This window comes from Nelumbo lutea, chromosome 2 (assembly GCF_056320005.1).
Source record: "Nelumbo lutea isolate HS-2025 chromosome 2, American lotus-T2T, whole genome shotgun sequence".
Classification (NCBI taxonomy): domain Eukaryota; kingdom Viridiplantae; phylum Streptophyta; class Magnoliopsida; order Proteales; family Nelumbonaceae; genus Nelumbo; species Nelumbo lutea.
Window position 1 is genome coordinate 36,595,868 of NC_142685.1, and position 26,323 is coordinate 36,622,190.

Here is a 26,323-nt window from a genome sequence, read left to right on the forward strand (position 1 = left end):
TGACTCTATTGGATTGTGGACTCCGGAGGGTTAGTAGATCACATACCATGGTGGTAAGAACAATATCATTTTTCACTATGCTAAAATAACAAAGTTTTCTAATTGTTCACTTGTTTAAAAAAATCCACAAGATTAAATTTCAAATAAAAATGAAGTTCAGTAAATGAACTTGATAAAAAATAACAACTGATTACTGCCTACTTTTGTTTATTATTGACTAAACTTTATCTTTATCACCACCACTTTTAGATGGTGTACACATACAAGTTCTTATATTTCCCAGTGTTTTTTATTCATATAAATTACACACTTCAAATAATAAATTATTAATTTTATATTTTGTGGGTACTAATATCACTTTGCATATTTACATGATAAGATTTAAGCAAAGCATCTACACCAGATTCTTTAATCCTCAGATCTACTATTGCAACTAAGTAATGTAAAGGATAAAAATTTTCCCAAAATTTTAAAACTTAGTTTCCATTACATTAACACTATTTTTAAATCTTAAATCAATTCTATATTTTGCAAAATAGTCACTAATTATAAAAAAATTGATTAATATAAATAATGTCGGGTAGTAAACACAAAAAAAAATAAATTAGTTGCATAGTAAAAATATTGTAAAAATTCCTAAGTTAATAATCAACATTAGTTATAAAGTCATGGATTATTTTATCATTATAAACAATTTGTAAGAACTTCCCTATATGAAATGCAATTATCTAACATATAATAAGTGGAATTCCACATATGTTAAACATTTGTAGGCACCGGAAGGTGGCCCACTTTTTCATTTTTCCCTCGTGGAATCACCAATCTGTCGGCACCATAAGGCGTCCACTTCTTAGTTGATGTGTTAGAGCCACCACCCATAATTGAAGAGAAAAAGGAGTGATGAGATTCCTATGATTGTAACTAAAAATGCTTTTTTTTTTTTTTTATTTGTAGTGATACCAATACCTAGGAAAAGGCTTTCCAAGTAAGTTGGGGAGTAGAGAGGGAAAGTGTTAGGCACTCCTCTCTCTTTGCAAAGTAGATGCCAATCCCCAATACTAAGGGTGGCAAATGGGTGGGTTGGGACTGTAAGAATCCATAACCAAATCCATTTTATTAAGAGAACATCCCTTTTTCTGTCTAATTTATTATAAAAAAAAAAAAAAAACTAAGGAGCGTTGACTTGGCATTAAGGAGAGGAATGGGAAGGGGGAATGGAGAAAGGATAAAAGTTAATAAGGAAAGGAAAAAGGGAGAAGCATATAGTGCAATGTTATGGCATGGCATAAAAGGGTAACCAGATTCTAAGCTTTTGAAATTAAAAGGGTTAAAAAGAAAATTCCTTATTTATTTGTCTTTTGCCAAATAGTAATTTTGAGGAAAGTTGATGTAGTTGCCATGAAAAAACTTGGTTGTTTGGTGAAAAAAGCAACCAAGGCTTTTTGACAGCTTATTGTGCATGAGCTGGTTCAATTGGTAAAATCGTGAACTGGTTAACTAGCCAGTTAGGTTGGACTATAAAAATGGTGGTAAAAAAAAAAAGGTCAAACTGACCAACCAGCTACTCCAAGTAGGGAACCAGTGAAGCAGTCCCATTTTCATAAAATTGGCTAATCTTATTCATTTTTTAAACTTTTGGAAGTCACATCTTTGCCATCAGTTGTTGAATTAGGATGATATATATATATATATATATATATATATATATATATTTATTTATTTATTTATTTTGCGTAAGTTTTTGCAACCTATGTGTTCCAAGTTGTTGGAGGTGCTTTGGCCCATTATTTTTCCTAAAAAGGTTTTCTTTGGCCTCAAATTTTAATTTGCATTATAGAAATTAAACCTGAATAAAAAATTATATTTTATATGCAGAACATATAATTATATGTTTTGAATTTATGTATATAATTAATATCACATATATTATAATAATGCATATTACATATATATTATATTATATATCTATATGATGATGTGTCATGGATTAGGGAAAGTGGTTCAATCTTTGAGGCGGTTCTTTAAACATTGAGAAAAACTTATAACCAACAAACCATTGTCACAAAAGTAGTAATCAATTAGGTATTAGTTCATGTTTCCATGGGGAGTTTGATAGTTAAAGTTCTTTAAATAGTATGGTTTTCAACATCATAGATTAATCCATTGAAATGGATCTATGAATAAAGTTGGCTTGATTGTTAAATCTATACTACTATTAAAAGTGTGAATGAGGTTTAGATTATCGGATTTTTTGACCAAAATGCCTTTACTCTTTGAACTTGGTATCCCAATATTTGTGAGGGCAAAATAACATAATTCAAACTACTACTTTTATAGAACTCATTATATTTATCATAATTACTTCCTATATTTAAGATATTAAGTCTCATTCCCTTTCATTAAATCTTACATTTAAAGCACGCTAAACAAATGAGTTTTGTGGACTTTTCTTGACTAAAACACCCCTATTTATGAATTTAATCCCTCTTTAACTATGCAGGATAAAAATGCAATTTAAAGTACTATTACTTTAAGTTCATTAAATTTATTCTCATTAAGGTATTCACTCACATTCCCTCTCCTTAGATACTTTATGAAGTATTTTTTGTTTTTCACCAATAAATTCTACAAAGTAAATCTATATCTAATATTTTTTATCAATGTAAGGCCCATGTTAAAACCAACATGAAAAATAATTAAATAAACCACCCTTTTGTTTGAGTGGCAAGTAAATAGTTCAATCATCAGCGTCAAATGGGTCAACCAATGTTCTCATAGTTAAATAATAAAAAGTTAAAAATAAATATAAATATTACAAAAATTAAAAATATGAAAAATATTTAGGAGCATCTCTAATATTTATCATACCAAACAACACTAAGCATGCTAAATAAAAGTATTTTTATTTGATGAAAATGAAATACAACATTTAAAACTAACCCAAAAATGAAATTCTTTCCTATTCAAGTGGTGGGCCAATGGTTTAAAACCTTGTAGGTCAAATGGGTCAGCCCATGATATCATAAATAAATAATAAAGTTTTAAAAAAGATACAAACACATAAATTATTAAAACATAAAAATGGTGCAAAAAAAAAACATTTGGGTACTCTAATTAATGGTCAATGGTCCATAGGGAGGCAAATTAGGTAGGTTTAACTTGATCTCAAATCGACCTAGCTTGTAATTTAAGACAAGCTAGCTTCAATTTTCAGTCCTTGACTTGGGCCTAAGCCTTAGTTCAAAAGTTTGAGCTTTTTTATTAGCCCAAGTAGGGGTGAGTATGGGTCAGTTCCAAGTTTTTGGAACCTAACCTACCTTGTGAAGGTCAATTCTAGCCTTGGCAATTTGGAGGTTGGTTATAGAGTCTACCCATGGAACCTGTTCTTTATTTACTCTCCCCCTTCAAGAAAAAAAAAAAGAAAAGAAACATGTTCTTCAAAAACGATAATATATAGTTTAAAACTCATATTATATTTATTGGTTAAATTGAGTAATTTAATATGTAGATTATCATAATATATTAATATATGGTTGAAATTTTGTCATTATGATTTAAATTTTATAAATATTACCTTTTACATTATTTATTATACACACATAAATATTAGAATGAAAACAAATGAACAAATCACTTAAGTAACTCAATGGTCAAGTGAAACCATAGCTTTTATAACCATGAGCTATTGGGATCAGATCTTCAAGTCCTTAAAAAATATTTGGGTTTATTTAAAGGCAAGTCTGGTTCCAAGGCCGGTTCATCAAATTAGTTCGGGTAAGTGAGTTAACCAGTGATGTCATAATTAAATGATAAAAATTAAAAATAAATAAACTTTACACAAAAGTTTGAGATATCTAAGATATTATAAAATTATCATATCAAACAAAAAAGTCTAATAAACAAAAATTATTTTAGAACTAATTATGCAAATGGAATAAAAACGTAAAGTTGCCCAAAAATGAGATTGTTTTTTTTTTTTAAGCCAAATAGGCCAATACATGGTGTCATAATTATATAATAAAAATTCAAAATAATAGATACAAATAAAAAATATATAGAAAAAACACAAATTTGTACACATTTATAATATCATATATTTATCCTATTAAACAAAAATAAATATGATAAATAATAAGTATTTTTAACAATGAAAATGATATATAAAATCTAAATACTATCTTAAATTTATTTTATTAATAATATATAACATTTTATCAATTTTTTTTAAGTCTAAGGGCTCGTAGTTGGAATCAAAATCAAAATCCATTGGAATTGGAATGGTCAATTCCCCCACCTTTTTGGTTTAGATTGGAATTTGAATTGGAATCAACTAGAATTCTCATTATCAAGAGAGGGGGAGGGAATGGCCATTCCACAAGGAATGGAAGTGAGATTCTAGTTCCATCCAACCAAACAATTCTACATCCCTATTCCCATGAACCAAATGGACCCCAATATTCTTACCATTTGACTTTTAATTTATTAATCTTATTTATTTAATATCCAAAATCCAATTTAAATCCAACGGATATGAATAGATTATAATTTGTATTATATTATATAGCAATATGGACCATGTCAGCAGCCCTCTCATTCTCCCATTCCCCTTCTCTCATTTATCCTTAAATCTCTCTCCTTTCTCCTTTCTCCCTTATCCCTTCCCAACCCTTCTATGTAGCTATGTGGCAGCTCTCTCTTTTTCAATAGAGTCCCACTCTCCCTTCCATGTTTCCAAAAACTTAGCCAATCTCCTCCTAAAATTTCCCTTAAATTCTCTCTCCCACCTAAAATTCATCCTAAAACACTACTTAATCTATATTACATGCCCAAAAACCATCTAAAAACCAAGAACACAATTAAATAATTAATTTGGGTAGTTAAATTAATTCGTGAAATGTTTTTGATATTTTCAATAATTAATGATACTACTGAATATTATTCAATAAATATCAATACCTAAACTATAAATTTTCGTAATTGTGGTCAATTGTAAAATTTAATTACTAAAAATTACTGATTTTGTTAATTTAATTTCAAAAAAATTGAAATTTAATTATTGAAATCAATAATTACTAAAAAATTAATAATTAATTAAAATATTATTAAATACAAATTTAAAATTAAAAACTACCCATAATTCTTCATTGGAAAATTTATTTCAATAAATATAAATTTATTTTTTTTACATTTTCAATAATTTTGATATTATAAGTAGATTTTCAGCAATAAATAGTTATTGATATTTTCAGTAGTTTTGGGTTAATTTATTAATATTTAATGATATTATCAGATAATAATTAAAATTATTTAGTATTTTTTAGTGGAAAATTAGTTTCAATAAATATATATTTTATATTTTTAATAAATTTGATATTTACTATAATTTTTTAGCAATAATTAGTGAATTTGGTAATTTAATTTAGTGAAAGCTAAAATGTAAAACTTCCAATTAAATAAATAATTTAAAATATTAATTTCCATAAATATTGGATACTACATTTATAATTACCATAATTGCCATTGGAAAAAAATAAGCATGCATCTTCGGTCCCCAATAGAGATGAATTCCCCATTAGGGTGTGATGTGGACTTCACTTTCCATCCCCAATCGGGTATTCTTATTAATTCCATCCTTGCCCTTGTCCCTGCTAAGGTAGTCTCCATCCCCATCCCTGCCTGATCGAAGAGGCTGAGTACTTGGTGGGGATGGAGAAAATTGCCATCCCTACCCCCAGTTTATGTAGCCCCATAAAGCTCTATAAACCTTTTAACATATTTTTCCCGTGCATTGGATGAGCCCAATGGTTCAAATATAAGAAATCTAATTTGGATCTAGTAATATCCATTTCCATATAATTCGTTTTAATTCCTCGTCATTTTGCCACATTGAAAAAACAAAAAAAAAAGGAGAAATGGATGAAATGGTAGGGTGGTTTGATGTTTCCAGCTTCGATTGCATTTTGCACATAGATAACAATAAAAATAAAAAAAAGGGTAAATTAGACCCCCATGTAGTATGGGGTCTTTGATAAAGATCCCTGTATTTTTTTTTTGCGATAAAAACCCCTTGTACTATGACCATGAGACAAAGTCCCCTTTGACCGTTAGATCAGATCACAAAATGTGCTAAATTACCAAAATACCCCATTACACTATTTTATTTTAGTTTTTTGTCATTTTTCTCTTAAAACCTATTTAACCTATTGTATTCCCTTCTCTTATTTTCCCCTCCCTCGCTGTCCAATCTACGAAAAAACAGAAAAGCTGCAAATCAAAGAAAATCAAACCCCAAATAAATAAATTAAAAGAAAAAAGAAGCAAAAACCTCCAATGGCGTGTTGGAAACGAATTCAAGGTGTTGGTTGTTGTGGAAAAAATGGTAAGAACATATCGAGATTCATGATTAACATCACACTAACCTTCAGTCAACTTTTGCAATTGCCGAATGGCGCCAACTTTTTCTATGAAGGTTCTCCGCTCTCTCCGGTCACGATGGCGCTAGCTTTTGCTATGTATGTTAAGAAGAGTACTCATCTTCCGAATGGTGCCCGCTTCTGTTATGAAGGAACGACCATCTGGGTTGTGATTGGAGATGAAACGAAGCTCACAGATCGCCTCGATTTGTTTTGAAACGGAACTCAACTTCTGCACTAGAAAAAAACGGGAAGGGGAAGAAGAGAGATCACGGGAGAGAGGAAGGACTTCGAAAATCTACCCTCGCTGCTGTTCGTGCATCCTGAGGTCGGGGAAATGAATAGTGTTTTTCTCCAAAGGATAGTATGGAATTAAAAAATATTGTAACAGCATATTTCGACATAAGGCTAACTAAAATGGGTGGTAATAGTATAAGAGGGTCTTTATCGCAAAACAAAATAAACGGGGTCTTTGTCACGTACCCATAGTACGGGGGTCTTTGTAATTTACCTTAAAAAAATTCAAGCTTGCAGACAGTGTGAAATCAATAATGCGCACTCGTCGACTTTGGACTCTGCTCAGTGGTCACGCACAGACATTCACGTAATCCAAAACAATAATCTTAAAATATTGAGACAAACGCAGAGAATCCACATGCCCATTTTGGTAAAATACACTACTGTTAACTGTAGAAGCAGTGGAATGAAGCTAAAAAAAAAAAAACTGTAGAAGCAGTGGTTTCATTCGTCTCGCTTAGGTCAAATGTTCGACAACTCCTTTCTGTCGCTATTTCTTTACCAACTTCACTCCAAAAACGTCTCCTCCATTTGGTGTGAAATGAACCGATCGAAGTCCGCAACTCACTGAATGTCGAAAAAGCAAATCAAATAGAAATTCTCTCCCAAAATATTCTTATACAAATCTCTTGGTTTCTGAAAATTGTCATTTTTTTTTTCTGATGGGTCGTGGGCTCGTGGTCTTCAGGTCTAATCTCTACCCATAATTGCAAATAGACATCGAAGGATTTTGTTTTTATTAGATTTTTATTATTAGAATAGTGAAAGCTTTTTCTTAATTAATGGTGAAGAAGACACTCGTTTGAGCTTTTGGTTGAGGGCTTCCCCCTGAAACCCGCTTTTAATTCTTGTAGCCTTTTTTTTTATTTTGCAAGTTTTTTTAATCTTCCTCTCCCTCTCTCTCTTCCCCTGAAGTTCTGGGAATTTGACGATCGGGATCTGAGAACTGAGATTAGTTCAGTTAAGATTGATTCCAAAAAGTCGATCTCATAGTTTGGATGTTAGTCTAAGGGAGAAGTGTTTGTGGTAATGGAATTGAATAGCCCAGTTGTTCTAGAAGAAACCCAATTGGAATTCAAAAGAAGTTGTATTCTACCGTTAAATTCAGCAGTAGTGTTGTTGGGTTCCTTCACTTTTGCACGACAGTAGTACTTCTTTTGGATATGACGGCATGGAATTCAAGAAGGAGAAGCTTGTGAGGTAATTAGGATTTTTGCTTTCTCCTGTTTCTGCTTTTCATTATTAGTTTAGGTTTTAGGAATTCCTGGTATTTTGTGTAATGGCTTTTGCAATTCTTAGGTTTTATCCTGATGGGAAGCAACAAAACCCTGAGTTTCTCTGGGAAAAAGGCGATTCTCAGTGCCTCGAGAAAGCGGTGCCATTGTACAGGGTTTCAACTCCTCTGCTGAAACCGGATGGTGGAGGTGGGGGCAGGAGTAGAGTTGGTGGGGTTTTGAGTTTAGGGAGGTCTAAAGTCTTTCCAGAGGACCATGAGCCATGGAGGAAGAGGATACTTGACCCAGGCAGCGAGATTGTGTTGCAGTGGAACCGGGTTTTTCTTATCTCCTGCTTGTTAGCACTATTTGTTGATCCATTGTATTTTTACTTGCCTTCAGTTGGGGGCAATGGTAGCTCATGTATAAAGACGGATTTGAACCTGAGCATTGTTGTGACCTGTTTCCGGACTGTAGCTGATCTGTTTTATCTGCTGCACATGATTATTAAGTTTCGAACGGCATATGTAGCACCTAGCTCTCGGGTGTTCGGGAGGGGTGAACTTGTCATGGATTCTAAGAAGATTGCAAGGAGATACTTAAAATCAGATTTCTTCATAGATCTGGCAGCGACATTGCCTCTTCCTCAAGTAATCTCTTGAACCTTTATTGATGAAAATGCAGTTCTATGGTTTCTTAGGATGATCCATGTGTACTTGCTTGTTGTGCTTCTGTTCTATGCTCTTCTCATGATGTTATGCAATCATATACTTACACACACACACACACTAAGCAGAAGGCATTCTGGATGGGGCACTAATATGCCTCTGATATCAAGTCAGTCTATGTAATGGATAAGTTATTGATCATATAAATCAGAGAGTAGTATGTTAATTTAAATTGGAAGGGGCCGACTGTCTCCATGCATACAGTGGTGATAGCGAATTTGGATTAGCTGAATGCTTTAGCTGTGTAACAGGCTGTGGTAAAAATGATAATGCCCCACACCAATGATAAAATACATGGGGCCCACACTGAGAAGTTAAATGGTTGTGGGCCCCATGTATTTTATGACTTATATGGAGTGTTGTAATTGGTTCCACAACCTGCAGAACAGCTATTGCGTTCAGCTAATCCTATCTCGGTGATTGCTGGGATTGTGTTCGTTATTTGACTGGATTTCTTTTTTATTCACAGTTCATGAGGGCACTTATCCTTTTCTCCCCTTGCTTGAAGTAGCTAAGTTAGGTTTGGAACAATTTACCTTTTCTGCTAACTGCATTGTCTGCCCAATTGAGACTTGAATCTTTTATTCTACTGAAAAATGTTGATCCAGCCTTTGCAGTTATCTAAATTTGAAGCTGTTATTAGTCTGGCTCTAGATGGAATGAAACATGAAAATAGTGGTAGGTAAATTAACTTTTTCATGCAGAAACTAGTGAGCAATTGTGCTTGGGAGATTTTTTGTTTGAGAGAAGACTCATGCTTGAGAGGCTACTACCTCTGATTAGAAGCTGCCTAATAGCAAAACAGACATTGTTGATCTTGTATTATGCATGGATTCTCTCTGACGCTAATTTGCTGGTTTAAAAGTGATTGGTTGCATCAGGACCTCCCTATTAATTATGATATTAATTGATGGTGTTATGCTTTTTACAATCTTAGAATTGGATTATCAACGTATACATTCAGAAAACAGTTGAAGCTATGGAAAACAACATCTGTGGTAATCTTTGTGGAGTTCTGGCCATGATGGTTGGTAAGACAAAGTAGGTTCCATGTTGGGGGCAATGTGTTTGATAGAAGATTCATTCTACCAAAGTTATGTAGAAATAGTTTAGCAGCCTGATTTCTACTCTTGTATTGGCCGTCGTGTATGTGTTCATCTTGGGTTCTAGCATGTCTAAGTGCTAGTTTTTGAACATCCCCCTTGGGTTCTAGTTAGGTTTTCTTTGGCCTGTGTCTGTTTATAACTAAGACTCAGTTTGGAAAGAGTACAAATACAAATATGTATAGTACAAATACATACAAAATAATACAAAATACAAGGTTTTGCACTGTACAAATTTGTATTTGTACTCTTTCCACCACTTAAGATTAGAAAACTAGAAATCCTGTTCTGGATGAGTATTTAGATAATAGTTAGTACTTATCTAAAAAGAAAACAAGAGGCTTGTTTTATTTTTTTTTTAATTTTCCAGCTGTGAATAATTTTTTTTTGATGAATGAAAATAATTTATTAATTCAGAATATAAGGCAATACAGGAAACCCATGAAGAGGCACGATGTGTTACCTCTAGGTTTTGAGGTCTCTTTTTATTTATGGTTGTTTGATTCTTAAATTTTGGGATATTTGAATGGAAGTAAACCATAGTTTTTTCTTTCTGTGCAGATCGTCATTTGGTTTATCATACCAGCAATTAGAAGCTCTCATGCTGATCATAACAACAATGCTCTAGCACTGATTGTACTTATCCAATATGTACCCAGATTGTATCTAATTTTCCCATTAAGTTCTCAGATCATTAAGGCTACTGGAGTTGTAACAAAGACTGCTTGGGCTGGGGCTGCATATAATCTGCTGCTGTACATGATAGCTAGTCATGTATGCAATTTCTGTTTTATTTCATTTTGTTGTTATTGTTGTTGTTATTATTATTACTATTTTATCTTTTATACTCACTCTTAATATTTATCTACTTGGGGGTTTCTTGATAACATTGCTTTTAGGATTTCTTAACGATTTCCATCAGGCTTTTCAATATAGGCTCCTCACAATTACTTTTCTGTTGTTTTAGGTGCTAGGGGCATCATGGTATTTACTATCAATTGAACGGCATACAGCCTGCTGGAAATCAGAATGCAAAAAAGAAACTGCGCCTATGTTTTGTAGCCTTAATTATTTAGACTGTAGTTCTTTGGACAATGACAAGCGCAAAGTTTGGGCAAACAGTACAAATGTGTTTAGTAATTGTAATCCTTCTCAAGACATCAGTTTCAAATATGGCATATTTGAAAAAGCAGTGACTAACAGTGTTGTTTCTTCAAAGTTCCTTGAGAAATACTTCTATTGCTTGTGGTGGGGCTTGCAAAATTTAAGGTACTGTTTTGTTTACTGTTGTTCTTTTCATATACTCTAGTGCAATAGCCTTGGTTTATCCCTGCCATTGTTTCTTAACCTGTTTGAAAGGGCATTCTGTTTATTTTATATATTATAACAGATATACAAATGTTTATACTATTAGTAGTGGTGGTGACACTGATGATGATAATGACAAGAAACACATCAACATCTATAAATACTTCATTTTATTTAAAGTCACATTTGGTTATTTTGACTTGTACATTGTACTTGTGTTTTACATGTTTTTGTCTGTAGAATGGTACGTTTTCTGCAAGCCCCCATGTATTACTTCTTTCTCCTGTTCAGTGGAAATTTTCCAACTTATCTGACACCTACCAGGTGGCTGGGTATAAATAGATTACTAATAACCGATCAATTACATCAATGCCCCTGTTAAGTAAAAAAGGACTGTAATGTCCTTAAAAAAGTCTAATCTACCTTACATAACCTTTTAACATAAAATGACATAGGATCACACTAACACTTAAGCTAAAATAACATGGGGCCACACTAATATGTCAACAGATATCATGCATAGAGAATATTGTGAATTCATCTGAAGTCCTTATCCAATATTACCACTATCACTAAAATACTTTCGATGACATCATCTTTGTCCCTGCTTTACCCTAAAATATTCTCTTGATTATTTCCTCCCAAATCCATATCATTATCGCCCTTGTGCATCTACATGATCTTCCCCTTTTAAACATGGAAATAAATGCTGGTTTGAAATATTGGAAGATCCCATCTGCAATAAAATAAAGAGAGAAATCATCTTCAAATCTCCAAATACTAGAAGCATAAGAATAGGAGATTAGTATATGGTATGTACTATGTAGTTTGTTTACATGGACTGCAAAGAAAATCCCAATGTGGAGACAAACACTAATCAGGTCTTCTTGATAACATCCTAATTTAACCCATTTCCTTTTTGTTAAATTAAGTTTGATTGTTTCTGCCCAGACCCACATTGCTCAGTCTGATCCACCATGGGAATTTCCTAGCCTGGGCTGAAGTTTTCTTGCCTGGCCTGGCTTGGGCCTGCATCAAGCCTGCACATGATACGGGCAAGGTCTGGACCCTAAAATTCTAGGTCCAGACAGCTTGGCCTGGCCTGGAAGTTTAATAATAATATTTCTATGATTCCAGAAGGGTATGATACTAGAAGAGCTTTGACCAACCAGAGCCCTCCTGAATTTTGATGAATGCCAGCTGATTTTTTACTGCTTTTATGATACTGGTTGTTTGCTTATCAATTTTTAGGTAACATGACTTTTTAGTATCATAGTCAGACTCTATTATAATATATTAAAATATGTATAATAGGCAGGCTCTATTATAAGATATTAATATATTAAAATATGTATAGTAAATAATATATATTTCTGTAATATATATTATAATAGGTTTGCACTACGATGGGAGCTTCTTCGAGGGAGCTCAACCTCCTGAAAAAGAGTTACAGTGGAGAGGTGAGGGGTGGGGAAGAGAAGAGAAACAGAGAGAGAGAGAGAGAGAGAGAGAGAGAGGAGATTAAAATTATTCTGTTCTAAGCAGTTGGTTACATAACAACCACTTTATATAATGATTAAACGATCTCCATGCTGCTGGTGCTAGCTGTAGTGGGCTGACGTGCCCTCCTGGTGTAAATATATCTGACAGGTGTATGGATCAGTGTCTCTGCTCGCTGGTACCTGGGCCTGGGCCAGGTCATGGACCTGGGCTGAAGTGACTTGTCCAGGCGGGCCTGGAATCTGGTCTTGGTGAGGAGCATTGCCTTGGGTCCTATCAGATTATATTTTAATTTTTAAAATATAATTTTATTAGTTTGTATGAGCAAGTCCAGATGCCTGGCCTGGGCCTAGGCATGTATTATCAGACCCAGGATGTGGGCAGCCCAAAATGCTGTTACTACCCTGTGAAAATGTGGCCCGGCTTGACCCATGATAATCCCTATAATAAATCCATCAAAGCTTAGGTTCTATCTAATTTTTACTACACTAGTATGTATCCATGATGGTTGGGACATCATTAGTTCTTGGAGGCTAAATACGAGCTAGAAAGCTTGTTATAAAGAAGGAAAGTTAGTGATTCTTACTAGCATGATATTTATAATGTGATAAGACTCCTTAAAAAGGGTACTTGTACATAGTTTTGTTTCACTATTTTATAATTAGTAAAGTTTGATGGTTATTGATAAAAAAATGCTGAAGAATAATAGGTTTTACCATAGATGCAGTGAAAAAAGATTAGTAGATTATTTTCTCAATTCAATATGGTTTTCTAGTTGTTTGCTAGTCATACCCCCGATAATTTGGATTAGTCTAGACTACTAATTTGAATATGCATACTCTTTTTTTTTTTTTTTTCTGCACTTGTATTGTGGAAAGTCCTCCTAGGAATTGTTTTGGCTTCTCTATGACATGTGGCTCAAAGGATACCACATCTAATATTTTTATAAGGAAACACATATATTTCATGTTAGACAATCCATTACAGAAGCTCACCACTGATGAGTTGTACGTGTGGAATATTAATTGACTAACAAAATGGATATCATGGAAAAGAGTTTTATTTTTCTTTCTGAAATTGAATGTTTATAGAAAATGAATTGGCTGAAAAATAGGGCTGCAAATGGTATCTGTTTTTCAGAATTCAATTTGAGTAAGATCTGGTCAAGGGTGATCTGAATTTGATCCATTTATATTTGGATCAAATATGGATCTACCCCTATCTGATCCAATATGATCTGATTCAGTTCAACTTGAATGCATATTTATATATGCTTAAAATTTATATTGTATCTATTAGTAAAACTGGGTTGGGCGCGTATTTTTGGCTTTCTGTTTGTATTTTTACTAAGTTGTCATAGGTTTAAGTTTCATACAAGTCATTTTCAATTGATTTTGTTTGTGATATACAATACCAAAGTTGTTTTTAGTTCATTCCGTTGATAATATATAGTATTTTGATCAGTTTAATTTACTATATTAATGCTATTCAAGATCCAATTGCCACAAAAGACAATTTTGTGGCAATGTGTTCGTGGAGCTGTTCTTTGGGGGCTGTGGGATGAAAGAAATGCTAGAACATTTGAGAAGGTAAGAATGGCTGAATAGTTGATTGAGCTTACTATGATTAGAGTTGTTCATCGGGCCTTGGTATGTGAAGACTTTAGAGACATTACTTTTAACTACCTGGTGAAGGGTTGGAGGGTTGTAGCTGATTTCAAGTCAGGAAACCTGATTAGATTGGTTGAGCGGATTGTTCCAAGGTGGGTAAGATTAAATTCAATTTTGATGGATGTAGTCTTGGAAACCCTGGTGAATCAGGTATTGGGGGTGTAATTAGTGACCATAATGGTGACTTGCTACGAGCTGAGATGTTCACTTTACTTCAGGGTTTAAAGTTGTTGACATTGTAGGGAATGAAGGAGGTGGGGGTGGAAGGAGGTTGTCAAATGGTAATTTATTGGATGAAAGCTCATGATTCAGTCCCTTGGGAATTCAGGCTGATGGTGAGACTGGCATAGGCCTTGGCTGCGGGTTTGAATAGCTCATTCAACTGGGTGCCTAGGAGTTCTGATTGTCTAGCTAGGGCTGTCAATGGGTTGGGTCTGGTTCGGAACATGGTAGAACTGGTCCCGGACCAACAAGAAATATCATGGACCCAGTACCAAACCAGACCCTATAGGGTCTGTAATCTTGGAACCAGAACCAAACCAATCGGTTCTCGGGACAATCAGGTCCAACCTGATGCACCCGACTATAATAAACCTGTGAGAAGAAGGCAACAGCTGAGTTACGTTCAACAATGGAGATGATTTCAAACTCTCAAAAGCCGAGTACAAAAATGGAGACCGATTTAAAATGAAAACTCTTGATGGCTTAATCCCAACAACCAAGTCCAACAATGGAGATTGATTTCAAATAAAACCTTTAATGGCTTAATACCAATAGCCAAGTTCAACAGTGGAGATTGATTTCAAACAAAACCCATAATGGCTTAACCCCAACAGCCGAGTTCAATAGTAAACAACTAAAGATCAATATTAAAAAAAAGAAGAAATCAACTAGTAAAATCTAAAACATGAGAGAAAGAGTAATGGCGGAGAAAGAAGAGACTGTAGAGAAAGAAGAGATCGGCGAGAAAGGAGACTGACGATGGCAGAGAAGAGACTGACAAGAGAGAGTATACCGATGACGAGAGAGATGAGACTGATGAGAGAGTAGAGACGGATGGACGGCGAGATAGAAGATTAGGTCGTCTCAACTACAGTACTGCCCCTTCTCTTGTTTTCTATACTTGCAGAGTTCCAGCTTCGTTTTTGTCTTTCAAATGGAGAAGAAAACAAAAAAAGGCTCATTTCGGTAGGGTTTTAAATGAAATCCTACCGAAATGACCATTCTGGACATATGTTGTTTAAATTATTAAATACTACATAGTATATAATCTATTAACTATTATATATATTATACATTTAATATTATATTATGTATAATATTATATAAGGCTTGGGCCGGGTCCAAGTCGGTTCAGGACACGGTGGATCCGGTTCTGAACCGATAATAATCGGGACAATTTGTTAGGAACCGGAACTGACCCATCAGGACGAATTCTAGAACCAGAACCGGTCCAATCGGTCCGGGTCCATGGGTCAGACCCAACCCATTGACAGCCCTAAGTCTAGCAGATTTGTTAGCAAGGGCAGGGTGGTGGTAAGAGATCAGTTAGATGGGGTTTTCCAGGGCTGGGATTTAATTTGTAACAGTTGTTGACTAGTCTGTTTTCTTTATCTGTTCTACTTTGTAATGTGCTCTCCCAGTTCTGGAGTTAGCATTCTACTTTCCAGTTTGCTTTTCTTAATGAAAACTTCCTGTTGATTGTCCAAAAAAATAAGATTTGATTTGAATCTAAATATTAATGAATCAAATTTTGATCTAGGTATCTGATTTTATCTCATCTGCTTGCAGCTTACTGAAATACAATGCATATGTTTATGCCAAAAGTTTGATGCATTTCTTTGGTTTTCTTATTTTTTCAGTTCGTATGGGCAGAATTTGCAAACAAGCACATTTATTGGGGAAACTTCATTTGCCATACTCATTGCCATTATGGGTCTGGTCTTATTTGCCCATCTGATTGGCAACATGCAGGTAATTGTGAGGCTTTTCCCTTTTTTTGTTGACCTTCAAATTTTAAATGAGCGTTTAATTAATCAGTAGTTGAAGTAAAATTAATGCTGTTCTCCTTTACATGATTGATTTTTTTTGACAATTAACATGAATTTCATTAAGAGGAGAAAATACATACAAGTTTACAATCTGTTTTACAGAGGCAGCACCCTCTGCCCACTAGAAGATATTACATCATATTACATGGCCCAAAGCAATTGATCCTTCACCATCCCATACTTTGCTAAGGAATCACCAATGCTTTGCTGAGGAATCGGCTATATATTTAGTTGATCTTTGAACTCGTTGTACTTTCACCGTCATACCCGTTGTCAGCCACCTAATCCTTTTAACCTTTTTATGTCATTTCTATATCTCCCATACTTGTCAAGGTAGTGCCTAGGTGATAAGGCGTTCTTGGAGGGTTGCCGTGCCCAAACGTCTACATATTTATATGTAAGATACCACACAATATTTATATTTATATTTTGTGTTATTAATAGTAGTGTAATAGATATCATATTATTATTAGACTAAATTATTCATATTGCAGGTTTATAGTATTAATATTGTTATTCCTCTACTAGTTTCCTTTTGTTATTTTCTTATTTGTTTTGGTTCAATCGAAACACAAGTCAGTGACATAGTCTTAAACCCTTTAGGACTTAACCTGAATTGATAAGTAAAAAATAGCTTGTAGATTATATCCAATTGACACACAAGAACAATCAATAGGATTTCTTCTTCTTCTTCTTCTTCTTCTTCTTCTTCTTCTTCTTCATAAATATGTTCAGTTTCTATCTATTGATATGCGGTTTATACTTATTTCATGAGAATTATGGTGATTATTAGTTAAAGATCACTACTTATTACTATGAAACCTAAGGATCTAGCCTAGGATATATATATATATTAAAAAAACTTATTGCCTAGGTGACTAGGTGACAAGGTGCTCCCCTATTTCCCAACTTCGCCTTGGCACCTTGAAAACTATGATATCTCCATAGTGCTTCCTCACAATTCATCGCCATCCTACCACCACCTTATAATCCCCTTCTATGATCAGCCTTTGTATGTTCATTTCTTTTGCTATCCTTACTCCAACCACGGCCAATACTTCTGCCCTCAGTGAATCACCTAAACCAATTGGCCCTGAAAACATTGTAACAATGGAAATTTAAGTATGTTAATTTGAAGGGACTGTTGTGGATGTGTTGGAAAATTAACGGTTGCAGGAGAACTCTTAATGGCTTGGCTAGGCATGTTATATTCAGGGCTGGTGAGGGGTCCAGAGTGCTCTATTTTGGAAGGATTTATGGTGCTCAGATCAGCCACTAGCTGAAGCTTTCCCATACTCTTTTCTATTGCCTCGAATAAAGAAGGGTCTATTAGAGAGTTCTTGGAAGTTTTTAATGGCCAACTAATCTGGGGCTCCAAGATTTGAAGAAATTTGAATGACTGGGAGGTGGATATGCTTCAAACTTTGTTGGGCATACTGCAGGAAGCTCAAATTGACCCCAATTCCAGAGACACCAGGTTATGGGACTGTGGGAAGAATGGCCATTTCTCAACAACGTCTTATTACTTGGCTTTGACAGATCTGAGTGCTAAAGTCGATTGGGCCTAGATTTAGAAGGCTCCGGTTCCATCTAAGATCATTTTCTTTGTTTGGCTGGCTGGTCAAAAGAGGGTTGATATTGAATGATCTGTGCATCTTGTGCGGTGTTGCACCTCTCCCTCCCCTCTATCATTTAAATTTTAATACATCACACTTACTAATTTTCAGAATAAAAGAAAAAAAAAACAAACCTCTTAAGAGAAGCATATAAGTCATACACAAATAGTGCAAGCATGGCTCCTTCAGCTATCTAGAGTCAAAATGTGCCTGGACATAGATATTTATGAACACATTATAAATAATGTAAGCCTGTAGGGTTTTCTCATTTTATGCTTTCAGGATTGGTATGTCTTGTTTTTGGTATGCCTGATTCTTGTGTCTTGTGAGTGGACCTGTTGATTGTACTCCTGCCTTTTTTATATTTCTTTTCAGTGAATTTATCCATTACCAATAAAAAAGAAATAAGGTTGTGTTTTCTTATCAGAACCTGAGATGTATAAAAAGTTCATTAACAAATGTTCCAGAGGGTAGAGAAGTGAGAAGGATGGTGGAAGTGATAGTGATGATGTGTAATTGGATGCAAAGACCAGCAAACTGTCTAGTTGTTTCTTTGGTTAGACAAGGAGTGCATAGAGAAATTGTATTGGGAAACCAGTCCCCTTAGATGTATACTGTTATAAGTTTTTTGGGCCAGGTGACAGTTGCCAGCCTAGGATTAAAAAGGATACTAGGAACATTCCTTGCATTCACAAACCCTTTTATACAGTTCTTTTTCATAATTTTTTTTGATCAGTAGTTCTCCTTCATTATTAATAAACCATGATTTTTTTTCTGATAACAAAATCGAGACAGTAGTGCTTCTTACAGTCTTGAACAGGCATAGACAGATCAGAATCTGTCATGTGTCCAGGACTCTGACACAGTAAGATGAAAAAAAAAAACGAACTTGCAGACACATCTATAGAAAAGTATTTACTGTTAAGATAGTTATTTTTTGAATTCTAAAATTGTATACCCATAGAATAAAGGTCTAAGAGTTCACCATTGTTACTTGGCAACATCCTGTAGGAAAAATGGCATTAACATGTACATCGGATGTTAATTTATGTCAATTAAGCAAGGGTAAAAAGGAAAGTTTTACATAGAAGTGCCCCTCAAGAAACCATGAAATGTTGGAATTTGAAGCTATCCAATACTGTACTCTATCCTTTACGGGAAGTCCATGCAACACTGCTCTCATAATGGCAAGAACCTTGGGCCAAGTGGTGCATTGGTGCATTTTCGTGGTGAGTGAGATTGAGTTTGTTGGGAAATCACACATCAGTAACCAGTAACCAGTAAGGCAGTAACCCGCTTGGTTACTCCAAGTTTCCAACACAGTACTCCATCCATATGAAGGTTGATTGGGACTTGGGAACATCTCATGCATAGTTTATTGGGAAATCATACATCAGTAGCCAGCCTCTGCCATTGTGGAATAGGAGTGATAGATTTTTAGTGCTGGTGGAGCACAGCTCCAAATATAAGAAGCTCCAAAATCTTGCAGTATTTATTGTAATTTAATCAAGGGCTTGCTTGTAATTAATTTAAATAGTTTGCTTATTTCAAGGCATTTGCCTTTTGATTTTGTAGGATTGATAACAATGAATTTATTAGAGAATAAAAGTGAAAAATAAACATTACAGATACCGCTTTTCTTGAGTTTACATTAGTTCTTTTGTAAGGTCATCTCAGGTTCTTGGTAGATGTTCCACATCTTTGAAATTCTTTCTTGTTTGGTGTTTTTCTTGAGTCGAAAATGTCTACAGTTCTATTGGTTATAATGAAAAATGAGTTAATTTACAAAATTACCAGGCACCCCTGATAGTTAACAAATTGGCTGATCTCTGGACCCAGTTGAAGGTTTCTCCTACTTCCCTAGCAGACCCCGTACTCCTCTCATGATATGTCTACTTTTCCAAGATCCTTCCCTATTGTTCTTCAACCATTCCACTACTATTTTATGGTCAGATTCTACCATTAGATCTTTTTAGTTGTGGGAATTTCCCACTTTCAATCCATGTAGAACTGCTAGCATGGCCCTTGAAGAATAACCATGTCATATGGGTCCAGAATAAACATTGAGAACGGTACTGTGATACTTGCTCACATTACATCATTATAGATGTTATATCAACAACTTTGTAAAAAGATTAGTGTTGTAGGGGTCATATGTGTGTCACATGTTTTATATTAAGTAGGGTCACATGATTGTCACATGTTATTTTATGTTAAGTAGGGTCACATGACTATCATATGCTGTTTTTAAGTTAAATGGTCACATGGACATCACATGCTCCTTAAAGAAGGGCAGTCTTGTATTTTGTTACAGTTTAATATATATGGGAGCCAACAGTCCCATGTTTTGAGACTCCCAGATCGCTGGTTTCTCTTCTCCACTCCTCTCTTCTCTTTTTTGATTTTCTACCAGAATTATAATTAGCAAAGTGTTATGTATATTGTGAGAAGTGAACTCTCTAGAGCCCTTTATATTGGCTACTTGTATTGCTTTATGCTTTGTATCCCGTGATCTGTTTTATGGTTGTCAAGGTAAAAGTGATGCCTAGGTGCTAAGGCATTAGTTTTGTGTGGTGGGGCTAAATCATATTATATTGTGTAAATAAGGTAAAAGCATGTAAAAGAGAATCATAAAAGACCAATTTTTAACTTACGGAACCATAAATTGGACTTTGCCTCTCTTGTTCTTTCTTTAAATTACTTACTATCAGTTCCCTCTTTCCAACTTTTGAGCAGAATAAGGGTCTGCCTCTTTATATTTTCCCTTCCTTTACAATTAATACACTTTCATGTTCTCTTCTCTATATCTCTGTCATGTTCAAAATAACAAGGCTTCCAAGCTTGTACATTCTCTTCTTTTTATGTCTGTCATGTTTCTCCCATTCTTTAACGCACACACGCACAATTTCTCTATATTCCCCTAGTTTTTCATAAGCTATGAAATGTTTTTTAGTTTTACTTTTAATCTTTGTTTCTTTCATGTTAGTTCACTTTTCTAAAATAATTGCCTAGGCAATTATTTTAGAAAAGTGAAAAGTGCTAAAAATAATTGATCAACTAGTTAAACCAACTAGAGAAATAAAATAATTGATAAAAGAATAGTGAAAAGTGCTAAAAACAACCAGTTTTTTCTTATAATAAATTATTGCCTAGGCAACCCTGGTCACCTAGGTGATTACTGATTAGGTGTTTCACTGTTGCCCAGCCTCTACTTACTGCCTTAATACGAGTTTTGTATCTTGCGTAACAATGTTCAGGAGAAAAAGGAAATCATTATTCGGAAATTTTTAAATCCTGATTCCCATTGCAATTCCATACTAGGGGCAATGAGTACTTAAGGCAAATGTCTTGGTTGCTGTCCTACAGTAATGCCCTTAGGATATGGTTCCACTTCATAATTAAACGAAAGTCTTTGATTCACTTATGATGTTGGCCTATTGATCTGATGGGTGAACTAACAACTGGGAGCTCCACACTTAAGATTTTATGTAAATTGCAATGAAACTTCTAGTAAAACAACTGTACCAGTGGTGTTAAAAACTGACCTTTTTCTATATTGGCAAGTATTGCATTGATTGCTAAATCCTTTCCAAATTACAGTTGATTTTTCACATTTTACACTAGTGTTGGCAGCACATGATATTGAGTTTGGTGAGGCTTGTCATTTTCTAAAAGCTCTGACTTTTTTTTTTTTTTTTTAAATTTTAATGTAGACCTACTTGCAATCTCTCACTGTGAGGCTTGAGGAGTGGAGGCTTAAACGGAGGGACACTGAGGAATGGATGAGACATCGCCAACTCCCTCAAGATTTGCGAGAACGTGTTCGGCGATTTGTTCAATATAAGTGGCTTGCAACACGAGGAGTAGATGAAGAAGCCATTTTGCATGCCTTGCCTACTGATCTTCGCCGAGATATCAAACGCCACTTATGCTTGGACCTTGTTCGACGTGTATGGTCTTTCCCCAGTCTCTTATCTACTATAATTCTGAAGTATAGCGGTATTCAGTTTTGGGAAAAGTACTAATTAGCACTTTTTATAAATTGAAAACCCATATCAGATCAGGCAGAATTCAAAAATCCACTGAACTCTGGGGCTTTATGGTTTAATCCGAAATTCATCTCAGGCACTCTTTCATCTTCCTCTCAAAAAAATGACATGTTAGTCCATTTTTTTGTATGATGTGTGGATGAATGAGATGAAAAGATCTGCCCCTCTTTTTTATTCTGTCAAAGCAAAAAAAAAAAAAAATGGAACCTGGCCATCTTCATCTTTTCTCTTGTTCACTCAGAGCCAAGAAAACCAAACCCATGGGAGAACTGACAACAGAAGCGGGAGCAGGTCATTTGGTTAAGATAGTTTTCTGAAAGAGAAGGGTTTATCTTTGCTAGGAGCAAGCGGTCTTTTCTTCCTCTGAAATCCGCCATACTTGAACAGCTCCAAGAGCAGAGGCTCAGGGAACTGCAGGAGGAAGAAGAGGACACTATGAGAAGGTTTCTGGAGCAGAATAAGGCTCGATGAGGAAAAGGAGATGATGCTGAAACAAAAGGAAAAATAAAAGATGATGATGCTGAAACAAAAGGAAAAATAAAAGATGATGATGCAAGGACAACAGGAGAAAAGAAGAAGATTTGGACAGAAGGGGGAAGAGGAGAGGAGGTCAAAAGCATCATATTGCCTGGAGAGGCCAAATGGATGGGGAGTTCACAAATGAGGAGGGAACATGTTGAATCATGAAAGAGGTGTTTTTTGATCATAAACAAAGGCTGAAGCTTAAAGAACTAGGGGATGAATGGTGGTCACAGTTCGACGTTCAAGAGATGGAAAAAGGTTTGGTGGCAAAAGAAAGGTGAAAATGGTGTTTTGCTATGGATCAATATATTAGAGGTTTTCAATGAGATTCTGGCCAGGTATGGAAGGAGCTCTAGTGGTTGTGCTAGGCTCAAGCTTTGGTCATTTATAATTTTCATATTCCCAGCAAAGTTAGTGCCATATCATCATTTTTAAGGAGTAAGATAATGTGGTGTGAGATTCTGGAATAAAATCTTGAAGACACGGACTTTAGCAGGATTTCAAAATTTGCCTTGTCTAATCTGGGTTTTTAATTCAGCAAAAGTGTGTATCGGTGCTTTTCCCTACATATTTTGGTCTTCTTTATTAAGATATAGCTAATATGCTTAAAAGGGACCTGGAAGCAGGATGAGCAGCCTACAAAATCCTTGTCCTAGACTTGCATACATGCTGCATGCCTGGCATTTATTGCATAAGTTTTAGCCCAACTATTCCTAGTTCAATGAATATGATACCAGGGCTGTATTCTTTTCTCTGACTGTTTTCTTTCTTTAAACATGGAGAATCAAACTGCTGCTTTTGTTAGGATTCTTCAAATTGGGATTCTTGACTTGGTAAAACTTCTTGGTTTCCTTTTGAATCCCGTATACCACAAAAGATCCTTAACATGGTAATGCTCCATTTTCCCATATTTTATCATTTCTATTTATAATATTGGTTATATTGGTGAATGCCTTGTGGACACTGGACACTGGTTAAACTGCTTTCAATGCATCCTAAATTATTTACTTTTCTCCACTTCCCTTAGAAACAAACTTAGCCAGTTTAAAATTCTTGAAGTGCTCCATCTTTTCTTTTGGAGACCTTGCAAGGCCAGCCAGTCCCTCTAGCTAAATGGTCCAGATGAACCGGAAACTTTTGTAGCAGCTTATTTATCCAAAAGAACTAGGTCCACTTAGTTCTTCACTAGATTGCTTCTCTATTTCATCCTCTATCTCGGCCATGTGAAATGATGATAAGGTCAATGGAAGTCATGGATGACATAAAGGATTCATGTCTTAAGTTTTTTTAAATCCATTTTATATACAACCTTATAACCTATGTTACCAGACATGGCAAGGACATGGTTGGACAAGGTGGCAGATGCATAATTTACAATAAAAATTGAAGCATCTAATATGATATGGCACCCTTATTTGGGTATCCAGGTATCGTAGCATTAACATATAGTCTACCTTCTCTAAAGTGATCCCGTTTGAATGTTGTAAAACTTTAATTTGAAAAATAGAAGAAATGAGAGCATTTTTTTGCAAGGCTCTTGGTTTGAAACCTGTGTAAATAAACAAGGATGGTGCAGCTAATGTGTAGGACCTTTTTATGGTGTCATTAAGTGGCTGTAGTGTTTTAGATTTCTTTGCTAAAGATACATCTTGCTGAACAGGGTGTAGGAAGTGCTTTTATTCCTATGTCTTCCTAGACTTTTTGAGGGATGGAGCTGTAATGTAAACTTTGTATACTATTTTACATTTTCTTATGTATAATTTTGGAATATCATCACTTCAAAAGGGTTGAAAAAAAATTAAAAAGATTGAAATGACATTTTAGAAATTTCTTATTATCTGATAGGAAGTGGATCAATTAAAATAATTAAGGTTTATTTTGCAACTTAACCTGTTTTACTGGGGTCTTTACGTTACCATTATAATAATTCGTTTTTGTTAAGCAACCATTATAATATTATTAACTTAAAACACATATTTCACAATTTATAGTGTGACCATAGTAGTCAAGTTGGTAATATCTACTTATCTAGATTTCATCACTCTACCTGTTGAATTGAAGGGGCGTTGTACTCTTATTTGATGGTATTCAAACATTATCTGCGTTAGATTTGCCCATGTTTAAACAAAGGAAATTTGCTTCAGGATGGGAATTTAGGAATGTGAATATGTACAGCAGGTTGAGACCTATCTAATTTCCCCAGGAGTCAAATATTGGATGGTCTGACCATCTAATTATGGAAATATTTGGGCTGATTGAGATACCATCTGTGGTTTAACCAAGGAATGACATAAATCAGGGTGCAAAACACCCTACATGGTGGAAATCAGTTAATGGTTGATCCAACTACTCCCCCTCTCCCAGCATCTAGTCCAATTTATATAGACCAAACAGTTGGCAGATTTTCTTACTAGCTGGCTTGTTTTTTCATATGCAGGTCCCATTTTTTTCACAGATGGATGACCAGTTACTTGATGCTATATGTGAGCGCCTGGTGTCCTCTTTGAGCACTGAAGGCACCTACATTGTTCGTGAGGGTGACCCTGTAACAGAGATGCTTTTTATCATCAGGGGGAGGCTAGAGAGCTCTACTACCAATGGGGGCAGAACTGGTTTCTTCAATTCAATTACTTTGAGACCAGGTGATTTTTGTGGGGAGGAGCTGCTTGCATGGGCATTGCTTCCAAAATCTAGTGTCAACTTGCCTTCTTCCACAAGGACAGTAAGAGTCCTTTTTGAAGTGGAAGCATTTGCTTTGCGAGCAGAAGATCTGAAGTTTGTAGCCAACCAGTTCAGGCGCCTTCACAGTAAGAAGCTGCAGCACACTTTCCGGTTCTACTCTCATCATTGGAGGACTTGGGCAGCTTGCTTCATACAAGCTGCTTGGCGTCGATACAAGAAGAGGATGATGGCAAAGGACCTTACCATGCAGGAATCATTCTCTTATCCTTTGGATGAGCATGCACCTGATGAGGCAGCTGGGCAAAAGGGAGAGGACCATGCAGCTGGCTCAGGAAACCTTTATCAAGTTAAACAAAACCTAGGAGTCACAATATTAGCATCACGGTTTGCTGCAAACACAAGGAGGGGAGCTCAAAAGATCAAGGCAGTTGAGATGCCCAAGTTACAGAAGCCAGAAGAACCTGATTTCTCTACTGAGGCTGATGATGATTAATTACTTTAAAGAGCTACGTACAGTCATGGTCATAGTTGCGTAGGGTAACTTGCGTTAGTCTATGAGGCAGGATCCAACTTCCCAAAAGGTTTTGGTTGGGTAAAGTGGGCACAAGTTTCAGTCGTCAAAGGCATGCCGAATTTCTTTGGTGCCAAAGGGGAAGCAGTTTTTTAATATCCACTTTCTGATACACTTGTTGTGCCTATTTGTAGCTATTGTCAGGCATCATCTGTCCTGGGTTTTACAATTTACAAGAAAGGTTTCATTCAAAATTCTAATCTTAAGTTCCTAACCCTCCTTGATATTATGGGTTTTACAGGCAGTACAATCTTTTTAGTGGCTTAGTCTTTGATCAGCTGTCTATACTAATTTTGGTTTCTTTGCTTACGTGTCCTCACATCAGTTTCTATTCTTGGTTAGGTTTACATTGCTCTCATCCCTAGGTCAAAAAAGAGAGAAGGATAGGAAGAGAAGAAGAAAATAGAAGGGAGAACGATGGTCTCAACTAGAAAACTAAATTATTTCAGTTGCCCAGATATTTGTTTATGTTTGTAAAGAGTACACAAAGGCATGTGCCCCTGATCAAGTATGGGACATATTACTTAAACTGCAACAAAAAAGGCAAAACACCTTTTAATAAAATAAGGTATGAAGACTAAAATACCTTTGAGTGCTGA

At 35.2% G+C, this 26,323-nt stretch overlaps 1 protein-coding gene across 1 annotated transcript; it reads left to right on the top strand.

Annotated features, from left to right (window-relative positions):
• Positions 1-6,954: 6,954 nt before the first annotated feature.
• On the top strand, positions 6,955-25,918 carry LOC148869884 (putative cyclic nucleotide-gated ion channel 14). The gene is made up of 7 exons (XM_088972671.1): positions 6,955-7,910; positions 8,010-8,574; positions 10,317-10,529; positions 10,723-11,024; positions 16,096-16,207; positions 21,614-21,850; positions 24,909-25,918. The coding sequence occupies exons 1-7, from the start codon at positions 7,882-7,884 to the stop codon at positions 25,644-25,646; spliced, it is 2,196 nt and encodes a 731-aa protein (XP_088828797.1). The 5' UTR covers positions 6,955-7,881; the 3' UTR covers positions 25,647-25,918.
• The last annotated feature ends 405 nt before the right edge of the window (positions 25,919-26,323 follow it).

Excerpts from the sequence above, each read along its gene's own strand:
- LOC148869884 (XM_088972671.1), top strand. The coding sequence starts at position 7,882 with ATGGAATTCAAGAAGGAGAAGCTTGTGAG. Across the intron at positions 10,530-10,722 it reads TGTACATGATAGCTAGTCAT|GTGCTAGGGGCATCATGGTA; the intron begins GTATGCAATTTC and ends CTGTTGTTTTAG. Across the intron at positions 21,851-24,908 it reads GCTTGGACCTTGTTCGACGT|GTCCCATTTTTTTCACAGAT; the intron begins GTATGGTCTTTC and ends TTTCATATGCAG.